Source organism: Mus caroli, unplaced genomic scaffold (assembly GCF_978045245.1).
Source record: "Mus caroli unplaced genomic scaffold, Mus_caroli_1 scaffold_1, whole genome shotgun sequence".
Lineage (NCBI taxonomy): Eukaryota > Metazoa > Chordata > Mammalia > Rodentia > Muridae > Mus > Mus caroli.
In genome coordinates this window covers 71,252,955-71,279,750 of record NW_028227256.1, presented here as the reverse complement: position 1 = coordinate 71,279,750, position 26,796 = coordinate 71,252,955, and the positions used below count along the sequence as shown (strand labels likewise).

General features: G+C 44.6%; 1 protein-coding gene across 1 annotated transcript; it reads right to left on the bottom strand.

The window, feature by feature from the left end:
- Positions 1-13,794: 13,794 nt before the first annotated feature.
- Cxcr2 (C-X-C motif chemokine receptor 2) lies at positions 13,795-21,564 on the bottom strand. The gene is made up of 2 exons (XM_085838341.1): positions 21,509-21,564; positions 13,795-16,328 (listed from the first exon to the last, which is right to left on the bottom strand). The coding sequence occupies exon 2, from the start codon at positions 16,307-16,309 to the stop codon at positions 15,230-15,232; it is 1,080 nt and encodes a 359-aa protein (XP_085694467.1). The 5' UTR covers positions 16,310-16,328; positions 21,509-21,564; the 3' UTR covers positions 13,795-15,229.
- Positions 21,565-26,796: the final 5,232 nt, after the last annotated feature.

The following is a 26,796-nucleotide window of genomic DNA, read 5'->3' as shown; positions in this document are numbered from 1 at the left end:
CTGGACTATAGAGTGAATTCTAGGACAGCCAAGGCAAACACACACACACACACACACACACACACACACACACAGACACCCCTTCTCACTCCCCACTCCCGTAAAAGTAATTTCACAGCTCAACAATAGTTTATTTAAAAATAAAAAGGAGAATTTATTGAATGAAAATAAATACACCACATATTGTCTTAGTCAGGATTTCTATTCCTGCACAAACATCATGATCAAGAAGCAAGTTGGAAAGAGCTTATTCAGCTTACATTTGCCCATTGCTGTTCATAACTAAAGGAAGTCAGGACTGGAACTCAAGCAGGTCAGGAAACTGGAGCAGAGGCCATGGAGGGATGTGACTTATTGGCTTGCTTCCCCTGGCTTGCTCAACTTGCTTTCTTATAAACCCAAGACTACCAGCCCAGAGATGCTACCACTCACAATGAGCCCTCCCATCCTTGATCACTAATTGAGAAAATGCCTTACAGCTGGATTTCATGAAGGAATTTCCTCACCTGAAGCTCTTTTCTCTGTGATAACTCTAGCTTGTGTCAAGTTGACACAAAACCAGCCAGTACAACATACTCAAACTTATGTAGCACAATGGAGGCTGTTCAAAGAGGCAAGTTCATACCACTAAGTGCCCAGATAAAGAAAATTGCAGAGATCTCAGAGTAGCAATTTAAAAGCACTCCTGAAAGCTCTAGGACAAAAGAATAAATTATGCCTACAAGGAGTAGACTTCAAGAAATCATCAAACTCAGTACTGAAATCAATAAAATAGAAACAAAACATATTTACAAAGAATCAATAAAGCAAAGAGTTGACTCTTTGACAAAATCAATAAGTCTAACAAATCCCCAAACCAAATTAACTAAAAGACGGAGGGCAAATATCCAAATTAACAAAATTAGAAGTGAGAAGGTGGACATACAGACTGAGGAAATCCAGAGAATCATAAGGACATACTTTAAAATGTATACCCTACCAAAGTGGGAAATATGAAATAAATGGATAATTTTCTTGATACCACTTACCAAAATTAAATCAAGATTTGAAAGATAAGCAATTTAAGCAGACCTATAACCCATACTGAAAGAGAAGCAGTCATTAAAAGTTCCCCAATCAAAAAAGTCCAGCTCCTGATGATTTGGGGGCAGATTTCTATTAAACTTTCAAAGAAGAGTTAATGCCAATACTCAAGTTATTGCACAGAATAAAAACAAAAGGGACATTTTCCAATTCATTTTATAAGGTCACAGTTACCCTGATACCCAAACCTACATAAAGATCCAACAAAGAAAGTTACATACCAGTTTCTCTTATACAGGCAAAAATAATAAAATATTAGCAAATCAAATTCAAGAACACATCAAAAAGACCAGCTCCCATGATGAAGTAGGCAGCACATATAAACTGGTAAGTGTCATCTACCATATAAGCAAACTGAAAGACGAAATGAAACTATATGATCATCTATTAGATGCAGAAAGGACCTTTAACAAAATCTAACAGCCTTTCATGATGAAAGTCCTAGAGAGATTAGAGACACAGGAATGTATCTCAATAAAGGTAGTTTACAGCAAGTCCATAGCCAACATCAACTTAAATGGAGAGAAACTCAAAGCAATTCTAGTAAAAGCAGGAACAAGACGAGTTCTGAAGTCTTAGCTAAAGCAATGAGACAACGGAAGGAGATGAAAAACAATACAGATTAGAAAGGAAGACGTCAAAATATCTTTATTGCAGATTATGATTGTATCCAGACTTTTGGCTATTTTATGGGTTCTTATTTCTGTTCTATGATCCTTCTCTACTCTTATTCATTCCAATCTCCTAACTCTAGGTAGGAGAAAAAAGAAGACCAGAGGGGAAGCGGGGGTGTGGGTGGGGTGAGGAGTGGGAGTAGGGGGGGTAGCGTCGATATCATTAGGCTACTTCCTGCTGATTAAGGGCACCAAGACCAGAGGGGAAGCAGGGGTGGGGTGGCATTGATATCACTAGGTTACCTCCTGCCGATTAAGGACACCAAGTTCCTTGGGGCAATTTTGATCTTTGTTGTCAGGATGTCTCCAACCAGCAGCCAGTGGCCAGTAACAGCAAATAGCAACAGCAGCAGCTGCACACCTCTCAGGATTCTTGCATTTATATTCCTCTCAAGTGTCCCTAGAGTTCCAAAAGCCACACACATGCTGAAACTCTCTGCAGCTGGCAAACTCACGCCCCTGCCAGAGCATGAGGTAAGTTATGATCAGCTGCTGTGGACAATTTGAGGCATCTCCATATCCCACATGTGGGATCAAAGCTTATTCCCATAACATTTCTATGTTTTCAAAGGAAGCAAAATTCTCACTACATATGATAATATACATAAGTGACCTGAGAAATTCTGTCAAGAAACTTCTATGGCTGATAAACACTTTCAGCACATAGCTGGATACAAAATTAACTCACAAAAACCAGTAGCCTCTCTATATACAAATGACAAATGGACTGAGAAAGAAATGAGGGAAGCAGCACCTTTCACGATAGCCTCACATAATATAAAGTACCTTAGGGTGACTCTAACCAAGCAAGTGAAAGGCCTGAATGATAAAAACATCAAGTCATTGACAAATGAAGGTGTCAGAGGATTGCTCATGCTCATGGGTCGGTAGGATTAATAAAGTAGAATTAGCCTAATTTTACCAAAAGCAATCTACAGATTCAGTGCAATCCCCATAAAAATTCCAATGCAATTCTTCATAGACCATGAAAGGACAATTTTCAGCTTCCTATGGAAACACAAAAAGCCCAGGATAGCGAAAACAATCCTGAACAATAAACGAACTGCTAGTGGTATCACCATTCTCAATTTCAAGTTGAATTTCAGAGTTATAGTAATAAAAACCGCAAGGTATTGACATAAAAACAGGCCTGTTGATCAGTGGAATCAAATTGAAGACCCAGATATAAACGCACACACGTATGGGCATCTGATTTTTATTAAGAATCCAGAAATACACCATCTTCAACAAATGGTGCTGGTCAAACTGGATGGCAGCATGCAGAAGAACCCAAGTAGATCCACAGTTATCACCCTGCACAAAACTAAACTCCAAATGGGCCAACTACCTAAACATAACCCAAATCCGCTGAGCTGGAAAGAAGAGAAATTGATAGTTTTGAACTCATGGGTAGAGAGAACACCGTCAGAGCAGAAAGCAAGATAAACCATTAATAAATGAGATCTCATGAAAACGAGGAGCTTTGGCATGGCAAAGGACACTGTCATTTGGACAAAGTGTCAGCCTACAGAATGAGAAAAGATTTTTGCCAGGTATACATCTGATAGAAGGCTAATATCCAAAATACATAACAAACTTAAGAACACAGGTATCAACAAAACGAATAACCTAATTAAAAATGGGATACAGATCTAAACAGAATTCTCAATAGAAGAAACTCAAATAGCTAAGAAACAAAGAAATGTTCAACTTGATGAGCCATCAGGGAAATGCAAATCAAAATGAGATTTCATCTTACTCCTGTCAGTGACAGCCCATGCTGGTAAGGGTGTGGAGTAGCAGGAACACTTCTTCGCTGCTGGTGCGAGTATAAACTTGTACATCTACTCTGGAAATCAGTGCATCAGTTCTTCAGGAAGATGGGACTTGATCTACCTCAAGATCCAGCTATACCATTTTGGGGCATATACCCAAGGGATTCTTTACCACAAAAATAATTACTCAACCGTGTTCATTGCTGCTGTATTCAGGATACCCAGAAATTGGAAACAACCTAGATATCTCTCATCAGAAGAATGGATGAAGAAAATGTGGTACATTTACACAATGGAGCATTTCTCAGCCGTTAGAAAATGATATCGTGAAATTTGCAAGAAAATACATGGAACTAGGGGGAAAAATCATCCGGAGTGAGGTGACCCAGACCCAGAAAAAATGAATATGGTACCTATTCACTTATATGTGGATACTAGCTGTGAAGTCATTGATAGCCAAGTCACAATATATAGAACCACAGCGGGTAGGTATAGAATAAGAGTCTAGAAAGAACAGATAGATAGAGATCTTTAGGAAAGAGAAATGGAAAAGACAGTTATGAATGGATGTGAGGGACTGGAATGGGAGGGTCAGGTGGAGAAGGAGAGGTGAGGGAAGGATGTGGGAGAATACAGGGAGAGACAGCTAAGGTTAAGAGGTATTTGAGGGGTAGTCATGGAAACCTAATACAATAGAAACTTCCTAAAATATATACACATATATAGACAATCTAACTGAGATTGCCAAATAATGGGGGCCATCTCTTGTCACCACATGAAGCCCCTAGTACTGGTATGGTTGCATCGATTTGACTTGTTAGCCAGTGGGGCCCCGTGGGAATTCCCAAGCAACCCCGGCTGTTGCCAAGACTCTAGGTTGCTCTCTGCAAACTGACAGCAAGGTCTGCCGAAGACGACACCTATACAACTCATTGAAGATGGAGAAGTCAAGCTGGTGATGATATAAAGCCTTCGCTTCTCCATTCCAGGATCTCTGCTACAGGAATGTACTCTGCAGGCTCTCAAAAGAACATAAGCACCAGCCACAAATCCTTTATCTACCGTAGTGTCCTGCCTGCAAGATATGCTAGGGCAGTGGTGGCTCAAAGCTTGTGGGAGCAACCAACCAATAACTAATTGATTTAAAGCCCGCATCCATGAGATGGAGCCCATATCTGACACTGCTTGGGTGACCAAGAATCTGAGACTAAATAGCCCAGGGACCTGGCATAAAACCAAATAATATTGGTTTTTTTAAAAAGAAGAAAAAAATGTAGTGATAAAATGACTCCTAATGACATTCTGTCATACCCATAGATCAGTGCCTTGTTCAGCCATCATCAGAGAAACTTCTTCCTGCAGGAGATGGGAACAGTACAGAGACCAGAGCCAGACAGTATGCAGAGAGTGAGAGATCTTGCAACACTAAATGGGATGTCTCCGTCAAATCCCTCCCCTCAGAGGTCAGGGAGACAAAAAGAGTGTAAAAGCCAGGGGGGACAGAGGACACCAAGGAAACAAGGCCCTCATGAGCAGAGCTCATATGGACTCACAGGGCCTGAAGCAGCAAGCACAGGATCTGCGTGGGTCTGCAAGGTCCTCTGTGTATACATCACATCTTCCAGTTTAGTGTTTTTATGGGGTTTCTTTTTTTCTTTTTTTGTTTTTGTTTTTGTTTTTGTTTGTTTTCAAGACAGGATTTCTCTGTATAGCCTTGGCTGTCCTGGAACTCACTCTGTAGACCAGGCTGGCCTCGAACTCAGAAATCTGCCTGCCTCTGCCTCCCAAGTGCTGGGATTAAAGGCGTGCCCCACCATGCCCGGCTTTATGGGGTTTCTGAGAGTATGAACAAGTGGGTCTCCGACTCTTGTGCTTTCCCTTGGGCTTGTTTCCTTCTGTCAGTTTGTCTTGTCCAACTTTGATGTGGTAGTTTTTGTTTTATCTTATTATATTAATTTTGTTATATTTTTAAAAATGAATGAATGGATGAATGAATACCTTGGGTTACATCTTTAGATCTCCTTTCAAACAACAGCTACCTTCTTTGGTTTGGTTCTAGATATATAAATAATGTCAAGTCTAGTTGTTTGATGTTGGACTCTGGGTCTGGATTTATAGGACAGCAAATTAATGTCTGGTTAATTTTTAAAAAAATATTTATTTATTTGTATGTGCACAGATTTGTTTTTGGAGGTCAGAGGTCAATTTTCAGGAGTCAATTCTCTCCTTCCACTTAAAAAATACTTATTTATTCATTAATTTATTTATATAAGTACACCGTAGCTGTCTTCACATACACCAGAAGAGGACATTCAATCCCATTACAGATGGTTGTGTGCCACAGTGTGGGTACTGAGAATCAAACTCAGAATCTCTAGCAGAGCAGTCAGTGCTCTTAACCACTGAGTCATCTCTTCAGTCCTTACCTTTTACCTTGATTATGAGCTAAGGCCTCATTTGTTTCTGCTCCTGTGATAAGTATTCAAGCTTCTGGCTGTCTGCTTCCCTGTTCACTATAGGAATTTAGTGGACTGGAGACACAGGAGCCACTGTGTTGGGCAAGAAAAGAAAGAAGAAGGGAGGGAGGAAGGGAAGGAAGCAGGAGAGGAAAGGAGAGGAGTAAAGGAGGGAGGTGGGGAAGGGAGAGACAGAGACAGAGATTGGGAGACCCAGAATCAAACTCAGGCCACCAGGCTTGTGTGGCCAATACTTTTACCTGCTGAGCTACCTTGTCGCTCTGAGGTCTTAACTAATTTTAACTGGCCACGAAGTTTCCTTTAGCACTCCTTGGATTTGTTTGTTTCCCCAACACCATCCTGGTCTGATTTTAAGTTAAAGATCAAGAAAGAGACCAGGAAGCAGAGTAGGGGCGGAGCTGTGGTCTCCATTCTGAGGTCCTTTTGAGATGGTTAGTTTCCGAGGCTGGTCTGAGTTGTTTCTCAAGATCCATCTGTTCTTGGCTGGGGTCCACCACAGCCTTGATGTGGGTATGTATGTTGAATAAGGAGGACTGGGCACGTTTTGTGTTCTGCCAGCCAAGTCTTTTAATAACCATTGGATGCAGGATCATGTCCACACAGTTCTCCAAGTCCTTTTGGAACAGTGGAGGGAGGCAGCCAAACATAACTCAAAGCTATTCCCCACCAACCTCTTTTTGTTTTGTTATGTGCTTCTGTTGCTGTTTGTTTTTATGAACCAGAATCTCATTAGCCTAGGCTGGGTTCGAGTTCACTATGTAGCCCAGAGTGACCTATGTTCCTTTTCTCCCTGCTCCCACCTCACTGGAATTCCACTACTGACATCTGCCACTACAGTTTACCCCATCTTCCCTTTAATTTAAATTGCTCATTTTTCTTTTTCTTTTTCTTTTCTTTTCTTTTCTTTTCTTTTCTTTTCTTTTCTTTTCTTTTCTCTTCTCTTCTCTTCTCTTCTCTTCTCTTCTCTTCTCTTCTCTTCTCTTCTCTTCTCTTCTCTTCTCTTCTCTCTCTTCTCTTCTCTTCTCTTCTTTTCTTTCTTTCTTTCTTTCTTTTTTTTTTTTTTTTTGAGGCAGGCTCTTAGTATGTAGTCCTGACTGGCCTAGAACTGGCTGTGTAGATCAGACTCATAGAGACTACTCAGACTATGAGGACCAAGCTGAACGCAAACTCAAGGAGACACTCCTGCCTCTGCCCTCAGAGTGCTAGGATTAAAGCTATGTGCGACTGTGCCCTATCTCTCCCTTTGAAAAACTACAATTATTTTATTTCTATCTCTGAAGTTCCTAGTGTGGCAGGGCAACTTTTTATATGTTTCTTGGCCGTTTGCATTCCCCTAGACCCTTTCTAGATCCTTACTTACTCCTGAATTAGGAGAACTGGGAGGTGGACTGGCGGAAGGATAGAGCAGAAAAGAGGCCAAACTGAGGACAAGCCACCTGGTAGGAGCCAAGGCTTCAGCCTCCCACTGGGTCAGCGTGGCACAGAGCCAGCACGGAGGGGAAGCTGGCCCTGCTGTTGATGGCCAGGGGAACATGTTTGACATCATACTTTGCAAGGCCCTGTTGAGAAATCAGTACTGTATCCGGCCTCCTTTTTCTCTGGAAAGGTGTCTTTCGTTGAGTTGCTGGGGGAAGGGCCTTGAGTTGAGGCCATAATGACTTCTCCTTACCACTGTCCCCTTCCACAGCTGCTCGCCCTCGGGCAGCTGGAGTGATCAGGGAAGCTCCGGCCAGGCCATCTTCCTTTGGTTAGAGCTTGGGGGTGCTGGAGACTGGAGGATTGCAATGAGGGAGGGTATAGGACACATTCTTGAACGTGACAGTGCCATCCCCACATACATTCTAAGAGGATGTTTCTCGTTTTCCACTTAGGTAGTTGCTGTTGCATAGGATTTCCTTCAAGCTAACCGGCCAACATCGCCATCAGATCATCTGTGTTTGTTGACTGTTGAGCCTTCCTTCACAGAAGGATGCTTGTGGGACCTTTACCTAAGTATCCAGGCACACCTCTCAATCAGTTGTATGCAACTCTGCCCTAACTGAACAGAGCCTCAGAGAGGGGCTAGAAGATACAGGCAGGGAAGGACTAAGGCAGGAAGCTCCATCTACACAGTCCAGGGAACCTTCACCAGTGCTGCTTGTAGGCCTTCCAGTGTGGTGCCTTAAGGTCATCTATGTTCCTGCCCACAACCCTTCACCCATTGCTCTATAAGTAATGAACCCCCAGAGTGAGCTTTGGTGGAATCTACCTCTGTCACTGAGACCCTAGAAGAAGGTGGAGAAATTGCTTATGCTTCCCTCAGGGAGGCTTTTTAGCAAAACTAGTTCTTTTTTCATTGCTTTTGGTCAGTGAGTTTTAAACTTGAGTTTAGATCCTAGAGTTTCAGGACTCTCTTCATTACATTTTCTATTCATTCATTTATTTATTTTTGTGTGTGTGTGCATGCATGTGTGTCTATGTGTATGCTCAACAACATGATGCACACTCAACAACACCATGTACAGTTGGTGTTTGTCCAGGTTGTGTTGTACTCATGGAGGTCAGAGGACAACTTGCAGCAGTAATTTCTCTCCTTCCTGTAGGTTCTGGGGATCAATCTCAGGTCATCAGGTGTGATGACTTTACCAGCCGAGGACCCATGATGGCTGATATTGTCAACTTGATAGACCAAGAACCAGTAGAGGACAAACCTCTGGGCATGTTTATAGAGATTATGTTATGTTGATTAGGTTAATTGAGATGGAAAAACTCATGATGAAAGTTGGTGGCACCATTCTCTGGGCTTGGAATCTGGACCTCATATGAAGGAGAAAGCTAGGAGCTTTCCTTCATTGCTCTTTGCTTCTGACCGGGGATGCAATGTGACCAACTCCTTCAAGTTCCCACAACCATGCCTTTCCCGTATTGATCGATTGTGCCACCAAACTGTAAGCTACAATAATCTTTTTCTTTTCGAGCTGCTTTTGTCAGGGCACGTTAGCGCCAGGACAGTGACTAGAATAGGTTTGATTCTCAACACCACAAAAAAGAAGAGAGGAGACTCCTCATTTGTGTTTGCAGTCAGTCTTGTTCCCAAGTCTTACCCCCAGTCACAAACAGACACCTATCTACTTTCCATTCCATAAATTTACCTTTTCTGGGCATTTGCTTCACAAAGTACCACATAGTACGTTATCTTCTGTTCTAGAGTCTTTCACTTAGCATACCCTCTTCCAGACTGACCTAGAAGTCACTATGTAGGTCAAAATGACCCTAAACTCTTGAGTGTTAGGACTGTAGGTATGAACCACCATACTGTTTTCAGTCTTGTTCCTAAACCAGCACATTCAAGGAATCCCACAGTGTGGGTGTACTTTCATTGTTTTTCTCATCATATCTCTAGGGATGGATATTTTGGTTGTCTTCAAGCTTTGGCTTTTACACATAGAGCTTCAGTCTATCCTCTCCATGTGAGCTAAGTGAGCACGGCTGTAGGTCAGGGTCCTAGAAGTGCAATTTCTTCATTAAAGAGTGTGCACACTGAGAGAGAATTCATCAGCCAGCCATGGAAGTGCAGACTTGGTAACCCAGCACTCAAGAGGCTGAGGTAGAAGATTGTGAATTCAAGACTGGCCTGGGTTATGTAATGAGATCCCGTCTCAAAAACAAAACAAACACATTATTAAAAAGGCATTCTTTAATTGCTTTCTCTGAAGATACCTGGTCCACTGTCCTACCAGCAATGGGGAGATAGGATATTATGATCAGGCAGGTTTAACCTCAAATTGTAGGCTGTAAAGCTTGGATCTGACTCCCTGCAATGACCCTCAAAATGGCCCAAGCTGCCCTTCTTATCTCTTTCTCCTTACTGGTTTTAATGGCTGAAACATTTTCATCGTAATAGCTCATGTACAAGTGGCTCCAGAAAACTCATAGCTTAAAGAACACAATAACTCAAGGACTCTCAGGCACTCATCATTTAGATTAAGAACCTTCTTTACCAGTCTCAAGAACCCTGTTGCTTGGAGCACCCCACTCCTACCCTTGAGTGTAGGCTCCCTAATGTTTGTGGTCACCGTTCCTTTGCTTAGCGTTTTAGTTGCATTTGTTTTTGAGAGTTATGTTGAGTCAACTTAGTTCAGATGGGACTGTTTCCCACATTTTCTTCCTTTCAGACCAGAAGAGCACAAGCTGGCAGGGACCTTTGTGTGAGATCTGGAAGCTGTAAAGTGAACACTGGCAGTATGCTTGTTAATGCTTTGGAAGGTCAGCCCACGGCCTATGACATGTTCTTTATCTACTGGTTGTTGTGTTGGTGTGGAACAGCAGCTGCATCCACAGTCTCTCAGTGTTTAAAAGTTTTTCTTCATGATGCAGGTCACCAGCATCTGCAGTCACTCACTCATGTAAGCTTGCACCAACGTAGGTGTCCATGTGTCCTAACAGGATCCACTATGCATGCGTGTATATGCGTGCGTGCATGCATTCGTACCTGTCTCTCTCTGTGTACCCCACTTCATGTCTGTTTTTCTCTTCAAGGTTGTCCTGTGAGATTCTGGTCTCATTCCACAAACAAGGCCAAGAGCCAGACACAGACTACCTCACAGCTCCCACCATGATATTAAGTCACACCTCAGGTGTCTCCTTGTGGTTCTGTGCCTCTGGTTGAACCCTGACTCACATAGCAGGGGTCCTCAACTGATGGATCTACTTTGCCTGTCTTTAAGTTTTATCGTGGACTCTGATGACCTTGACCATCGAGCAGTACAGAGCAGTACACTTCTATCAGTCCAAGCCTGGTCCCACAGCTGTGCCCCCACTCCACCACTGGCTTTCCCCTCTGTCATCACCACGGACACTCAGCAATGCCATTTTACTGCATTCATGAGTCTAGGCACAGACAAAATGGATAGACATTACCAGGATGTGTGAGACCCCTGGGGAAGTTACCTGCACAATTTCTCACTATATTTCAGGTTGCCGGAAGTGAGACAAGGATTCCCTTGTAATATTTATACCTATAGTTCTAACACTCAGGAGCTTCAGGCCATTTTGACCTGCATATTGAATTCTAGGACAGTCTGGGGGAGGGTATGCTGGGTGATAGTATGTGACCTCTTGGTCACAAAAGCAAAATATCTGGCAAAAGTTGGCATAAATACTCTGAGCTGAGTACTTATGTGAGTTGTAGACCATCTAGCCATGAGGCAGCACTCGGTTGCTTTACCCAGCTTGCTTTCAGTTTCCTCAGTACCTATGGGTTGGGAACCTGCTGACTTCATTGGTCCTGAAGGTGGTCCACGGGAGTCTGTGTGCCATGTACATGAGTGGAGCATATAAACAAGGAAGTGATCGTTACTACTATTATCATTATTATTGTTGTTGTCGTTACTGTTGTTGGCTGGCATGCTAGGTAAGCTACATCCCTCACTACTAAGCTACATCCCCAACCCTAGGAAACATTCCTGGGCATTTATTTATTTATTTATTTATTTATTTATTTATTTATTTGCCACAGGGTCTCATGCAGGTCAGGCTGCTCTTGAATTTGCTGTGTAGCTGAGGATGACATCGAACCTCTATTCTCCCTTTTACTTCCTAGCAGCTAGAATGATGGGTGTGTGCCATCATGCCTGGTTTATAGTGTGCTAAGGATTGAACCTAGGGCTTCATGCATGTCAGGCTAACACTCTGCCATGGAGCTACATCCCTACTACCCCAGGGGGACTCTTTTAAATGCCCCTCGAGTAGACTGGGAGCCTCTTGGTTTTGTTCAATAAAGGGAGGAGGCCATCCTACAGAGACTGGGAATGTTCGTGGAGAGGCATGCATCATCAACTCAGAGGGAGATGGCTCAGGATCAGGACAGAAGGTGTTATTGGAAGGAGAGGAACATAGTCCAGAAGCAAGAAAAACAGGTTCAAAGCAGACAGATCTAAGCAGATCTGGGGCCTTAGACAGTGGGACTCAGGTCTAGAACGTGGCAAGGAAGAAGAATCAACAGCTCAAAGGAATCTGCATTTGCCCTTTCTTGGTGACGCTCTGACTGGTGAGGGACTTGTGCCAAGACTGTTCATATGAGAGAGAGCAAGCGTGTGGGGGCAATCAACAGTGTTCACATCAGTACAACCAGACCTCAGCTGCTTTTGCTCTGGGCTCTTGTATCTTCCTGATTTTCTGTGGACAGTGGCATTCCTAGGCTTTGTTTGAGGAGCAGAGAGCAGAGACCTGGAACAAAGGTGAACCTTAACTTGGCCTCCTCCCTCTGACAGTCATCTTGAAGAGGAAGCTGGCCAGGTGCGGAGCTCAGGAAGAAGAGCAACAGTTCCCTCTGGCAACTTCTCCATGTTCTTCAACATTTCCGTCCTGCTGAATCAGAGGTATAGCCGAGTCACACTTGATCCTGATTCCTGATTCTGAGCTTAGTGCAGGGCATTGAATGCTCCTTAAACAGGGGCTGTATACTGACTTAATCCTTTTAGCCGAACAGTTTCATAAATTGTGAGTGAAAGCTGTCTACCCTAGAGCCTCATTCTGCCCTCTTGAGTCCCTCTTAGAGCAAGAGCCATAGCAGGCTACTCAGAGCCAGGGCCCCTCTTGACAAAGACCCTTCAGAGACAAACCTTGTTTGTTTAGGGCATTGCTGTGTCCCAATCCCTTGGAAGATCTGTCGGTCATTGTATACTGAAAAGATCATTCAGAAAAAAAAAAAAAAAAAGAAGCTAGGGTTATACCTCAGTTGGTAGAGTATTTGCCTAGCATGTACAGAGTCCTGGGTTCCATCCCAGGATCATGTAAACCGGACATGGTGGTACATATCTGTAATCCCAGTGCTTGGGAGGTGGAGGCAAGAGGATCTCTTGATCAAGTTCATCCCCAGTTATATAGCAAGTTTCAGGCCAACCTGGCATACATGAGACTTAAACTGAACCCAGCCCACACTCAAACCCACCCCTCCCTGCAAAACCAAGAATGACTTAAGTCCTTTGTCTCCTCTGACAGGTTACAAATCACTTCCCCACTAGTGCCTGCTTGCCACATCTTGAATGAGGATGGTTGTTGGGAAGAGGAGAGAGGAGGGGAGAAGAACTCTCCCTGGGATCTGCTGCTCGAGTCTCCTGGCCACCGCACTTCTCCAAGGAGCTGAGCAGCTGAACTTCTGTGCCTTCTAAGCCTGCTCCTGATGCTTTTGAGTGCAAGAATGTGGGAATACCAGAGGAATCCAGCACACATTTCTTCCAAATGATCCATGTTCAGTTGAAGGGGACATGGGCTGGGCATGAAGTGGGCAGACAGGCAGGGACAGGCAGGGACAGGTAGGGACAGGTAGGGACAGGTAGGGACAGGTAGGGACAGGCAGGGCTCTGTCCTCATCTCACTCTGGGGACAGTGAAATGGTTCAGCAAGTAAGGACCCTTGCCATCGGGATGTCCTCTGACCTACATACATGTGTTAACATGGTGTGTGTATGTGTGTGTGTATGAATGCTAAAAAAAACCCAACCAATTAAAACAACACAAACTCTTACCCAGGACTTCTGCTTGCCATTGCCTGTCTACTTGGAAGTACTGAAATAAATACCCAACTACAAGTGGTCTATATATTTTTTAAAACGACATTTAATAGTCACACTTTACAAGAAATTATAAGGTAGATAGTTCTGCATTGGTTCAGTGGTTAAAGAACATTTTTTATTAGATATTTTCTTTATTTACATTTCAAATGTTATCCCCTTTCCTAGTTTCCCCTCCAAATATCCCCTATTCCCTTCCCTCTCCCCCTGCTCCCCAACCTACCCACTCCCATTCCTGGTCCTGGCATTCCCCTATACTGAGGCATAGAGCCTTCACAGGACCAAGGGTCTCTCCTTCCATTGATGACTGACTAGGCCATCCTCTGCTACATATACAGCTAGAGCCACAAGTTCCACCATGTGTTTTCTTTGATTGGTGGTTTAGTTCCAAGGAGCTTGGGGGGGCGGGTACTGGCTAGTTCATACTGATGTTCCTCCTATGGGGCTTCAGACCCCTTTAGCTCCTTAGATACCTTCGCTAGCTTCTTCATTTGGGACCTTGCGCTCCATCCAATGGATGATTGTCAGCATCCACTTCTGTATTTTCCAGGCACTGGCAGAGCCCCTCAGGAGACAGCTATATCAGCCTCCTTTCAGTAGGTTCTTGTTGGCATCTGCCATAGTGTCTGGGTTTGGTGGTTGTTTATGGGATGGATAATATTTTTTTAGACTTAGATTTTTATATTTTTGGTAAAGTGAGGTAAAACACACATAACAAAAATCACCATTTTAGCTTTTTTTTTTTTTTTTTTTTTTGGTTTGTTTGTTTGTCGAGGTGCTAGGATTTGAGCTTGAGTTCTTAGAAATGTTAAATAAGCACTCTCCCAGTGAGCAATACTCAGCTTTCATTTGAACACTTTTGTTACAGTGGCAATGAGTGCATTCACACTACTACACAGGGATCAGGGCTCACCTTCAGGGCTTTCCCATCATCCCTAACTGGAGCTGTGTCTTCCATACGAACTCCCCACCCTTCCTCACCCAGCCTCCAGTCAACACTATTTGATTATTTTTGGCACTTCTCATTGTGGACGCTCTTTTGTTGTGGAGAGACACCTTGTTTAACTTACCCATTCATCTGTTGGCCATCATTTTCGTTATGAATAATGCTGTTGTGAGTATCAGCATACAAATGTCTGAACCCTGGCTATCAATTTTTTTGGGTACCCTACTTAGAGATGGACTTGCTGGATTACGTGCCAATTCTATATTTAATTTTTTTTAATGGAAAACTGCTATGCTATGTTCCTGTGTGAGGGGACTCTGGTACATGTCCACTGGTAAGGTGAAGAGTTCCCTTTTCCTACTTCCTCATTGTCACTTGCCATTTTCTCTCCTCCACCCCTTCCTTTTACTGCTAGCTGTTCTGATGGGTAGGAGGCAGTATCTCACTCTAATTGTAACGTGTGCTTCTTAGAAAAGAGTGTTTGGGGTCTAGTGTTAGGAGGGACCAACTCTATCAGTAGGCATACCAAGATGGAAGGGAGCGAACAGCCAATATAGGGGGTTCTAAACTCTGCAATGGGGGCTCTGCTAAGAACGTGACCTCTTTCTCCCTGTAACTGTAGAGGAGGGGCTACATCAATTCAAATACCACAGTCTCTGGTAATGAGTCATGCTGAAAGACAAGAAGGAACCCTGAGGGGCCACCATTTAGGTGAACAGTCTTTAGAGGGTAGTAGAGGTGTTTGCTGAAGACGAGCTAACAAAAGAAGGCCTGCCTTCCTTGGCTAAGAACTCCTTGCTGACAAGGCCATAAGTAGCCATGATCTTGAGAAGTCCATGGCGAAATTTCTGGCCAATAAAGGCATAGATGATGGGGTTAAGGCAGCTGTGGAGGAAGCCAAGAATCTCCGTAGCATTCAAGGCCTTGTCAATGTCATAGCGGCGCTCACAGGTCTCCTTGATCAGCTTGGTTCTCATGAGGGTGTCTGTGAACAGAACCAGGTTGTAGGGCAGCCAGCAGAGCAGGAAGACAAGGACGACAGCGAAGATGACCCGCATGGCCCGGTGCTTTTGCCCCATGTGGGCCTTAAAGAGGGTGCGCAGTGTGAACCCGTAGCAGAACAGCATGATGAGCAGCGGCACAAGGAAGCCAAAAGTCTGAGGCAGGATACGCAGTACCACCCTCAAATGGGATGTATTGTTACCTACATCCTCATAGCAGACTAAGGTAGGAAGGTTTGCCTTAACAGCACTTCGTAGAATTAAGATGGGCAGGGCCAGAATTACTGATAGTAACCACATGGCTATGCACACAAACTTGACCAAGTGTCTCTTCTGGATCAGTGTACTTGTGGCATGTACAATGGCCAGGTAGCGGTCCATGCTGATGCAGGCTAGCAGCAGAACACTGCTGTAGAAGGTAACCTCCTTCACGTATGAGAATATCTTGCACAGGGTTGAACCAAAAGTCCATCCATTTACTTTAGATGCAGCCCAGACAGGCAAGGTCAGGGCAAAGAACAGGTCAGCAATGGCTAGGTTCAGCAGGTAGACATCGGTGACAGAGCAGGTGCTCCGGTTGTATAAGATGACCAGCATCACCAAGGAGTTCCCCACAAGGCTCAGCAGAGTCACCAGGACGTATGTTACAACCACAGCATATCTGTTGATTTCTAGGTTCTCTGGGTGGCATGGGACAGTATCTGGCAGAATAGAGGGCATGCCAGAGCTATAATTGAAAATATCAAGATCTCCACTGAAGAAATCTTCAATGTTGAACTTATCCACCTTGAATTCTCCCATCTTTGAGGTAAACTTAATCCTGTCAATAGAGGAGAGATGAAGGTTATTGCACAGCAAAGCCACCCTGATTCTTGTCTATCCCCCCCCCCCAAGAAACTGGGGCGTGAGGATTTTTCCATTGGCTTGCATATTGCAAGGAAGACACTATTTCCTTCAAGTTTGTAAATGATAGCAGTAAGCATTTGAGATAAAATAGTAATAAATAATAAATGAGACATTTGTGGGGCATAAAAACTACAGTTCTCTTCAAGATTGTTTTTTGAAACAGGGACTTGGTTGGCCTCAAACATTCTAGTAGCCAAGGCTGTACAAATTTTATACATGCATACATTTATATATGCATATGTATATATATGATTTATATATGTGTGTATATATATAATTTGTATATATAATATACATATATACAAATATTTGTATATGACATATATAATTTGAATATATTATATACATATATACAACTCTGCTTCTATATATGTATAGATATAATTTGTATATATGATATATACATAATTTGTACATCCTTGGCTACATAGCATGTTTGAGGACAACTAAGACCCTGTTTCAAAAAACCCATATGTTTATATATGATTTACATATGTGTATATAATATATCATATATGCTATACACAGTATATATACACATATACATATATAAATATGTATATATACATATACACATATAAATACGCATGTATACATACACATATGTAAATATGTATATATACATATATATGAAAATTTTATAATTAAACTCATATGCATAGCTAAAATGTGCTAGTAAAACATTAAAAAGGTATACAATCTTACAAAACAAATACAAATATTAAAACAATAATAATAATAGTAACAAAAAGTGGGGCTGGAGAGATGACTTAGTGGTTATGAGCACTGGCTGCACTTGTAGTGTACTCAGGCTTGGTTTCTCAACACACACCCAGCAGCTAACAACTCTCTGTAACCCCAGTTCCAAGGGATCTTCTGTCCCCCTCAGGTACCAGGCATGCACAGGGTAAACCTACATACTTGCAGGTGAAACACCCATGTACATAAAAAGTTAAAAATAATTGTAAAGAAAATGACAAAAATGGGCAGAGGTGGAGCTCAGGTGATAGCCTGAGATTCTCAAAGTCCTAGGTAGGGCTCCCAGAACTGAATAAACGAGGTATGATGGCATCTGCTGGCAGTCCCCGCACTCAGCATACTGGGGGTGGAGGAAGGAAGATCAGGGCTTTAAAGTCATCTTTAGCTACAAAGCAGTTCAAGTCTATCTTGACCTATATGAGACCTCATTCAAAACATCACCATCACCATCATCATCAACAATAACAACAATAACAACAACAATAACAACAACAACAAATTTGAAAACCAAAACAATGAAGTTAGGGAAGTGGCTGGTTGGATAAAAGCTTGCTCCCCAAACTTGTGCACTTGAATTCGGCAGGTAGCAAGATTGTGGAATTCAGGTAAAATGCAGGACTGTGAGGGCTGCCCAGGCAGCAAAGGCAGGTTCAGTGTTCTACAGGGAGACCATGCAGGCCAGGATGGAAGGTGGACTCTGAGGAGAGGGCCAAGAGGGACCAGCAATGCACAGCCACGGGCAAGGGGACAAGAGTTGATGTTTGCATTTTAACATACTAATCTCTGAAAGGAATGCATTCATGGCTGAAGGCACAGAGGAAAGGATGGAAGATGACAGTTGAGATCTGCTTTGTGCAAGATTTCCCTCAGTCATCACAAGTGCTATAATTAGCTCGTATTTGCTGGTGGGATGGATGATGAGACCCACAAGGTCCAGTAAACAGTCTGCGACCACAGGGCTGTTGTGGTGCAGTGGGATTTCATGTCATTAGTTTGTCCACGCCACCCGCTGCCTTTAGTTTACTGATGGAAGATCGTCCCTATTATATTAGATATGCTCACTCCAAAGCATTTTGCTTTATCATGCTTCCCGAAGATTGGCCCTGCACACGCTAAGTGCACACTCTGCCACAGAGTCACAACCCCATAGATCTAAGATCTTGAATCACCTTTCAGTCAAGCATGCAAGCTTGGACACCACCATCTTTTTGCTATCCCTTAAGCTGCAAATGAACCAAATAGCTATTGCTGGAATGGCAGAGGAAACATCTTCAACTGAGGGCCCTGTCATGTCCTCTGTGATGAAGTAGGAGTTCCTGGATTGAATGGAAGTACCAGCTCCTTGGAATTTACATTAGCCCAGAAGCTCCAGGGCTGGGAAACATTTCAACAACAGAAAACTAAGTCATTGTACCATGACCCCAATTGTCATCCTCTTTAGAAATACAGCCCGTAAGTGCCGCACAGGTGTGAGAGTCCTCAGTGCCTGGTACACCTATCTCCAGACCCAACTGCAGCCTAGGCAAGGAGGGTAGGCAGGCTTGGAAAGATGGCAGGCCAAGGGTAGGGGCTGAATTGCAAGTAGTTCTAAGCAGAACTACTGAAAGGTGACAGAAAGGAGGTCAGAAGCCCTTCCTCTGTGCTAAGGAGGCATAATGTTTAGGAGTCAAGCCAGGAAGGAGGGGCATACTCATGGTCAGGTCCGGTGACACAGAGAGAAGATTCTAGGTGGTGGTAGGGGGTGTTCCAGACTCACCGGGATGCTGGCTTTTCACCTGTGGGACACCTAAGGTAGGCAGCTATGATCCATGAAGAGCAGTGAAATTCTTTAGAGGAAGTGAGGGATGGGTTAGATTGCTCAAGAGGGGGAGGAGCTCCCGAGGGCGTGAGATGAGTTTGATGTTTTAAGTATGAATTCTCAGCCCAGCGCCCACGGATGGAGTCATCTTATGGATTTAGAGAGTTCGTACTGGGAAGTGACCTGATGAGATTTTCTAGCCTATCTTTCCAGGTCTCAGTGGGGGAGGAAACAGGCCCAGACAGAGGAAGGGGCTTGCTCAGGACCACAGCTCTCTCTTCTTTGCTATGATCCCCAAGCCTCTGGCTCCTGCAGCTGAGCGTCTGATTCTCCCGCTTCCAGCCAGCCCAGGTGGTTCTATCTTGCCATTTGGCTGAACCATTGCTCTTTCTGATTCAAGTGTGGCAGCTGAGCTGGGCTCTTAAGATCCTGGCACTTTCAGCCACTTTCCTCCCTGGACTGCAAGCTGCTTGTTTTCCCTCTCCCCTAAACAGTTCAAAAGTACCCAGACTCTTCCTCTTTGCCTTGCTAAGTACCTCTGAGCGGCTTCACCCCCCCTCTCCATGGGGCTTCAACCCTCCTTCCCCCCTCCCTCCCTCCCTCCCTCCCTCCCTCCCTCCCTCCCTCCCTCCCTCCCTCCCTCCCTCCCTCCCTCCTCTTTTGCTTTTCTCCCAGCCTCCTGTGCCAACCATGTGTCCAGTTTTGGGTGTTGCTGTGCTTTCTTGGCTCACAGACTTGGCAGCAGGTTGAGGGTTTCAGTTCCAGGGCATTGCGGACCCACCCTGGGAGCCAACCCCCTCTCCTATGAAAACAGCCTTTTGGTAAAAGTGAAAATCCCGACCCAGTATTGACACATTTTGACAACTTGACACCAGGAATGTATCTTGCCACCTTTCCTAGTGGTTTACAAAGGACAGGATTACTAAAGGTAGAGTCACGAAGATCCATTATCTGCTCCCTTCCCGAAGTGCCCAGGGGACAATGTTGAAATTCTACCAGCTCTGTTTAGCCTGTATCCCAGAGTAGAGAGTACACACACTGGGTCGCAGTCACTGAAGTGGTCTACCCTAGGGGAAGGATCTTTGAGTCCAGTTTCAGCAATCAATCACTCCTTAGTGTTTATCTGGTCTGGGCCAGTGGATGCTAAAACCTGTTAGTGAAAGGATCACAACCCATGGGTTGTGTGGTAGCTACGTGTCACACGCACACAAATGCACACACCAACCACAGAGATAGCTTATACTGTGATTCTTAGAACTGAAGTAGTGTATCTACAGGTGACTGGCCTCTCCCATCACATCCCCAGACAATGAGTCAGGGAGAGAAGAAAGCCTACCTAGTTTTCAGGGCTAACTCCTGTAGGCACCTTCACATGCTCTGACCTGGATAATGGCTTTCTTATTAGTTGTCATCTGGTTGTAATCTGGATGGCTGACTGGCTTGCCGCCTCACAGGCAAAGGGGGTCTACCATCTATCCTGTCTTTCAACCCTCACATTAATGAAGTCGGCATGTTCTGGATGAGGAAATGGAGTCCCTGGGGGTTAGGCAACTTACCTTGAGTGACACAGCTGAACTGGGCGGTAAACATTTTAAAATGGATATTAAAGTCTGCTCTTACGTTTTCATTTATCAAATGCCGGGAGGAGCAGGGTCCTGGCCTCAGCCAGCCTCAGGTTTCCTAGCTCCATAGGTAACTGCTCTGTCCCAGACAAATTACCACTGGGGTGGGAAATGAACCCAGATTGGGCATTTCTCAACCACACACTTCTGTTTTGTTTTTTTTTCTTTCTTTCTTTCTTTCTTTCTTTCTTTCTTTCTTTCTTTCTTTTTTTTTTTTTAAATTTTGTTTTGTCTTATTATGTAGCCTAGGCCACATAGTTTTGTTTCTTAAAAAAAAAAAAAAAAGAGTTCTAATCTCGGTCCTGCCCTCGGGGATCAGGGTAAAAGCACCGTCTCTCTCTGGACCTTGTTGCTCTCCTGGAAGACACTGGTTTGTTTCAGGTCTTTCCTGCCCAGAATTGTAGCTTCGGGCCATTTAACTCTCTAAATGAAAAGCAGCTGAGATAGACTAGAATTCACTTCATTGGAAGCTGGGGAGATGGTTCTGTCGGCAAAAGCACTTGCTGTTCATCAGGTGACCTGGGTTGGATTCTCAGATCCCAGGTGAAGAACTGACTCCATGAAACTATCCTCTGACCTTCACTAGTATCCCACGGCACGCACACATACACACAAAAATAAATAAATAAATAAATAAATAAATAAATAAATATACTAAAGTGGCTGTCGCTGCTACATTTCAAGGGCTCAGTGGCCACAGGTGACCAGTGGCTTCCATATTAGACCATGCAGATATAGAGCATGCTTATTATAAAAAGTGCTTTGATACAGTGCCAGCTATCTGAAGATGCAGACCTCAGCTCTGAGGTTCTACAATGCGTCATGCTGCTTCCCAGGGCTCCAGGAAAGGCAGAGTTCCCTGGTCCCTTCTACCAGAAATATATTCCCTAGTCCGTGACCAATCAGCTCTCCTACCTGCAGTAGTTCTACGACGCTGTTTGTGAGCAGAGTGGCTCCCAACTCTCTGTGACTCAAGGCTTGGGAGCTGTCAGGGCTGGTTGAACTGGAAGAAAGGGAGGCAGCCGTGATGTGGCAACTACTGACCTGGGCTACCGATGGGGAAGTCCTGGAGGCCCTCTGGACCAAATGTCCCACCCCCAAGGGAGGTGTCCTATAGAGGAACGGCTAGTCTGTTCTGGGACTCTGGCTCCAGGTTCAGGTTCACCTGGTGATTCTGAAGTGAGCTCTTGGGATTTTCATGCCTTCTGATGGCTTCTAGAGGAGCCTGCCAATCTGAAGGTAGAGGTCAGCTTCCTTCCCAGCCTATGCCTCCTTTTTAACAAGGAAGATGTGGATGTCCCAGACCCTGCAGATGGACCTGGCTGAACTTGCGTTAGCACTTCCTTTCTTCCTCTCAGGGTCAGCAAGAGAGCTTCCGCTTCTTGTGAGCCCCTGCCCCGGCTGGGGGCCTCTGCCTCTCTTCCGGGTGAGGATCTGCCACAGTTGGCTCTTCAAAGTCAGCCTGAACTTAGCCCTTCTCCCTCTGTCTCAGAAACCCTTTGCCTCTGTTCTGCAGTTGCTACGTTCTTCCTCGCCTGCCTCTTATTTGCTGCTCAACAACACGCCACGAAGGGGCTCCTTTCCTACTCTGCAAAGGTGACTAGAGATGCCTGGGCTGGGCAGTGCGGGTATCCCGGCCAACCTTTTTTCTTCAGTTGAATTGTTATTAGCAAAATAATATCTAAGTACAAGCAGATTGGAGATGAGACAAGGAAGACAAAAGCACAAACGTAGAACCTAGAAGTTTCTCTTCACTCAAATCTTTCCCCATGACAACCATCATCCACACTGTTGAGATCAGGCTACGCCCTAGTCTAAGGTACTCCATGTTGCAAAAGAATCAGTGGGTTTTCAGGCTGTGCTTTGTCCTGAGACATCTTTTGCCCTAAGAGGCACTTTTTGACCCTATTTTGATTATGCCCCCCCCCACGTGGACTCTCAAGTACCACCATCTGCCTGGCACCACCCATATAGCATAGATTGATGAATGACATTCCTGGGAATAAAAACGGTGTTATTCTACAAATTTGTTGGGGATGAATTGAGACTGTAGAGACACTTGGGCATATTAAAATCAAATCCAGGAAGCTAGACCCAAGATTGTATCTGGACCTCGGAAAGTGGTAGACTCTGATCCTGCAATGCTGTGACTCCGTCAACCGGTCATCTGACACTTGTATATGTCAAGTGCTGACAAATAGAGACTTCTGGACTCTCCCTGAGTTTTCAACTCAGTGGCTAGGTTCCCGGCTAGCTATCGATGCAGTCTGCTTGACTGCTGTTTGCCCATCTATCTACCTGTTTGCCTGTAGGCAGGTAGGGCTGAGTCTCTTTCCCTGAAACTGTATGTTCTACTTGTAGTTTCCTCTGTGAGTTACTTATTCTGATCTATCTTCCTTTTGCACTGGATTATGATTCTTTTGTCATTGCTTTGTGGAAACGCTACCTAACTTGGGAGTATAATATTTTGAACATCTCTCAGTCGTGCTAACATATTTCCTCTCAGCTTGCTGTGCTTTTGGTTTATTTATTTAAATGATTTTACATTTACTTGTTTTTGTGTGAGAGGCCCATGCATGTCCCACAGCACATGTATGGGAGTCAGAGGACAAACTGTGGGAGTTGATTTTCTTCTTCGACTAGGCGTGATCCGGGGATTGAACCTAGGAGGTCAGGCTTGGCTGCGGGTGCTTCCGCTGGCTGAGTGTCTCAGCAGTCCTGTTTATTTTGATGCTGGGGACAGAAGTCAGAGCCTCGCATACTCGGGTACTCTGCCGCTGAGCTGCACCACTGAGTCTACTGGATGCTTTTGAATTTTATGGTGGTGAAAGCCTTATCTTTCAGGTCTACATCACTGAGTCCTGCTGGCTTGTTTTCTTTGCATTTACCATTATTTTCTCTGGGTGTCATTTGCCTTCAGGTTTTACCTTGGTCTTCTCAGTCTACTAGTTCTTCATGGTGAGTCCAATGGCCTCTGTGGCTTTAGGTAGGAACACTGGTCAGTGTCTTTTTTTTTTTTTAAGATTTATTTATTTTATGTATGTGGGTACACTGTTGCTATCTTCAGACACACCAGAAGAGAGGGTATCAGATTCCCATTACAGATAGTTGTGAGCCACCATGTGGTTGCTGGGAATTGAACTCAGGACCTCTGGAAGAGCAGTCAGTGCTCTTAACTGCTGAGCCATCTCTCCAGCCCTAGCACCTGTTGTCCCCAGCTTCCTTTCTAAGCCCCAACATCATATGTACTGATCACCTGCAGTCTCCCTTAAGCTCCCCAGAGCGGACTCAATTTGAACAACAGTCTAGATCAGTGGTTCTCAACCTCCCTAACGCTGCAACCCTTTACCACAGTTCCTCATGCTGTGATGACCCCAACCCCAAAATTATTTTTGTTGCCACCTCATAACTGTAATTTTGCTACTCTTATGAATTGTAACGTTAATGTTTGATATGCAGGATATTTGATGTGCAACCCCTGTGAAAGAGTCATTTGACTCCCAAAGGGGTCGTGACCCACACGTTGAGAACCTTTGCTTGAGCGTCGAGCCACATCCACTCCTGCCACCTGTGTTATCCCTCCTGGCAGTCCTTTCCTCTCTCCTCCTCCGTCCCAGCTGGAGACTTGCATTCCCTTCTCTCCCCCCCCCCCAACTCTTCCTCTCCTCCCCTCTTGCTTATCTTCTCTATACCACCTTCCCAGACAGTGTTAGGCAACACTCCATCCTCTCTCTTCTAAACAGTAGTTATGCAATGCTCGTGGGTTCCTGAGCAGGGATGGCTCAGTTAGAATTCACTTATGGGTTATAAACCTACAGCAAGCAATCTGCTCTCACTGGGTCTTAGGTTCACCATTCATATAATGGGCAAAGAGTGAACAGCTACTGCCCATAGTTGTTACAGGGACAAACAAGTCTCTGTGAAGCATTTAGAATGATCCTCCTCCTCCTCTTCATCCTCTGCCTCTCCCTCCTCTTGCGCCTCCCACAATTGCAGCCTCAAGTCTTTCCCTTCAACCTATCATATATTCTGCAGAGAGGAAGATCTTCCTAAAATATAAATATGCTTACTCCATATTCCCCTTTAAAACCTTTAAGGACCCTCAACAGCCTCAGGTGAAGTCAGCCCTGATGTGGTCACATGGTATCCTTGTGGTTGACCTCTTTTACTTCTGGCCATACCTGGAACTGTTCAACCTCTGAGAACCCCATGCGCATACCTAGAGGTTATTCCACTTCAGGGGCGGGGCTCAAGTGTACTCCCCTTTCTTGGGATACTCTTTCTCCCCTCTGATTGGATTCTCCTTTTTGCTTCCATGTTCAGTCCAGGTTTTGTAATCAGTCATCTGGCTGTTTGTCCCTTTGCATCTTGAAGCAGGGATTTTAGCTGTGAGTCGGTCTGTCTTCCCAAATGAACCCCAGTGTGATGAATGTCATGAGCAATTCATGTGTCTTTGGTGAACAGTGCTAAACTGGTAACATTTGTGTGTGTGTGGTTTGGGGGGGGGGCGTTGATGGACTTGAGAACATCCCACAGCTTGAAGAACAATGTGATGTGATACAAACCTCTCAGAGCCTCTCCAGCCTGGCAATACAAATGAAGTTATGACAATGCTGACCTCATCGGCTCAGACCCTGCATGCTCAAGCAGGGCTCCAGCCTCTTCAGAGTGCTACTGGGGACACTCACTGGAGGTGTCTCCCATGTGCCCCTGTAGAAGCTGCTGTGATTCCGTATGGTCCTTAAAGCCACTGCTGGAAGCCTGCTATCCTTGCAGGGACAGGCTCTGGGGTGGTCGATGGTGCCTACGGTGGAACTCCCCTTTAAAGGGTCCCCAAAGTCTAGGAAGACTTTCTAGTTTCTCTTCAGCTGGTTTGCTGAACAGATTGGTAGAGGCTACTCAGAAACAGAGCTGACCTAAAGGCTGGAACTCAGCATGATTCTTCGTTTCGTCCAAACAAGGGAGCTCTAGCAAGCTCCCCATTCCTTGCCTCCAAGTCCTTCCTGTGAGAGTTCTTTTCCAGATCATCCCTCTTTCTCTTAGAAAAATGGCTTCTATTATTACTCTCACTTCCTTCTGTTTACAAAGAAGGCCAGAATCCATGCTGGGATTCCTGCTAATAGGTTACAAACTCGGCTCTGGTAAAATTACATGGGTCAAGCCAATCCCCAGGAAGGAATACTCTCTTTGAGGATGATTCTGGACCCCAGTTGTTTTTGGGGGGATCCTTTGTCCATCACCTTGTGATTGCATTTGCTGAGGGCAACTTCTTACCAGTGCTCCAGGGCAGAAGCTCCTGTTTCTAAACTCTTACTCCATGCAAGCAATAGGATGCAATGCTAGGTGGCCAAGACCCTTAAAGGCTGTCCCCAGACTCTGCTTGGAGCCACGACATTGCCTAAGCATTGTAGAGGCTCCAGCAGCATGGATGGGGACAGTGTAGATTCCCATCTGTCTAGGGTTCATAATGTTCTCTAGAGGCTGGGTAGGGCAGCTAATTGCCTTGTTATAGAGTGAGCCTATGTGTCTTCTAGAACAGGTTTCTCAGAAGCACTGCAGTTAGTAAATGAACACCACGGTTTGCACAAGCCTTCTCAGAGACTGCAGGGGAAATGATCTTACTCAAGAACAACTCATCTCCTGTCTTTATCAGAATCTGACTAATCGAGCTCCAGTGCTGAGTCACCGGGACTGAGTTCCAGGTACTCACAGTGTCCCCAAGCCATCATAACAACGGAAAGGAAAGGGCAGAGAGCACTATGCCCCGTGCCTCTTCTGCACAGCACAGCCAGCTGTCCGGAAGAGTAGCTGGGACTCTCATATGTTGACATATGGGACATATGGGACAGTAGAACACAGACCTCTTGGGAACATACAGTTGGCCCCTTGTATACGTGGGGTATGCTTTCATGATTTCTTTCTTTCTTTCTTAATTAGATATTTTCTTTATTTACATTTCAAATGTTATCCACTTTCCTAATCTCTCCAAAATCCCCTATCCCCTCCCTCCTCCCCCTGCTCCTCAACCCATCCACTCCTGCTTCCTGGCCCTGGCATTCCCTATATTGGGGCATAGAACCTTCACAGGACCAAGGGCCTCTTCTCCCATTGATGATTGACTAGGCCATCCTCTGCTACATATGCAGCTGGAGCCATCAGTCCCTCCATGTGTACATTCATGATTTCTGCATTCACAGATTCAA

Excerpts from the sequence above, each read along its gene's own strand:
- Cxcr2 (XM_085838341.1), bottom strand. The coding sequence starts at position 16,309 with ATGGGAGAATTCAAGGTGGATAAGTTCAACATTGAAGATTTCTTCAGT.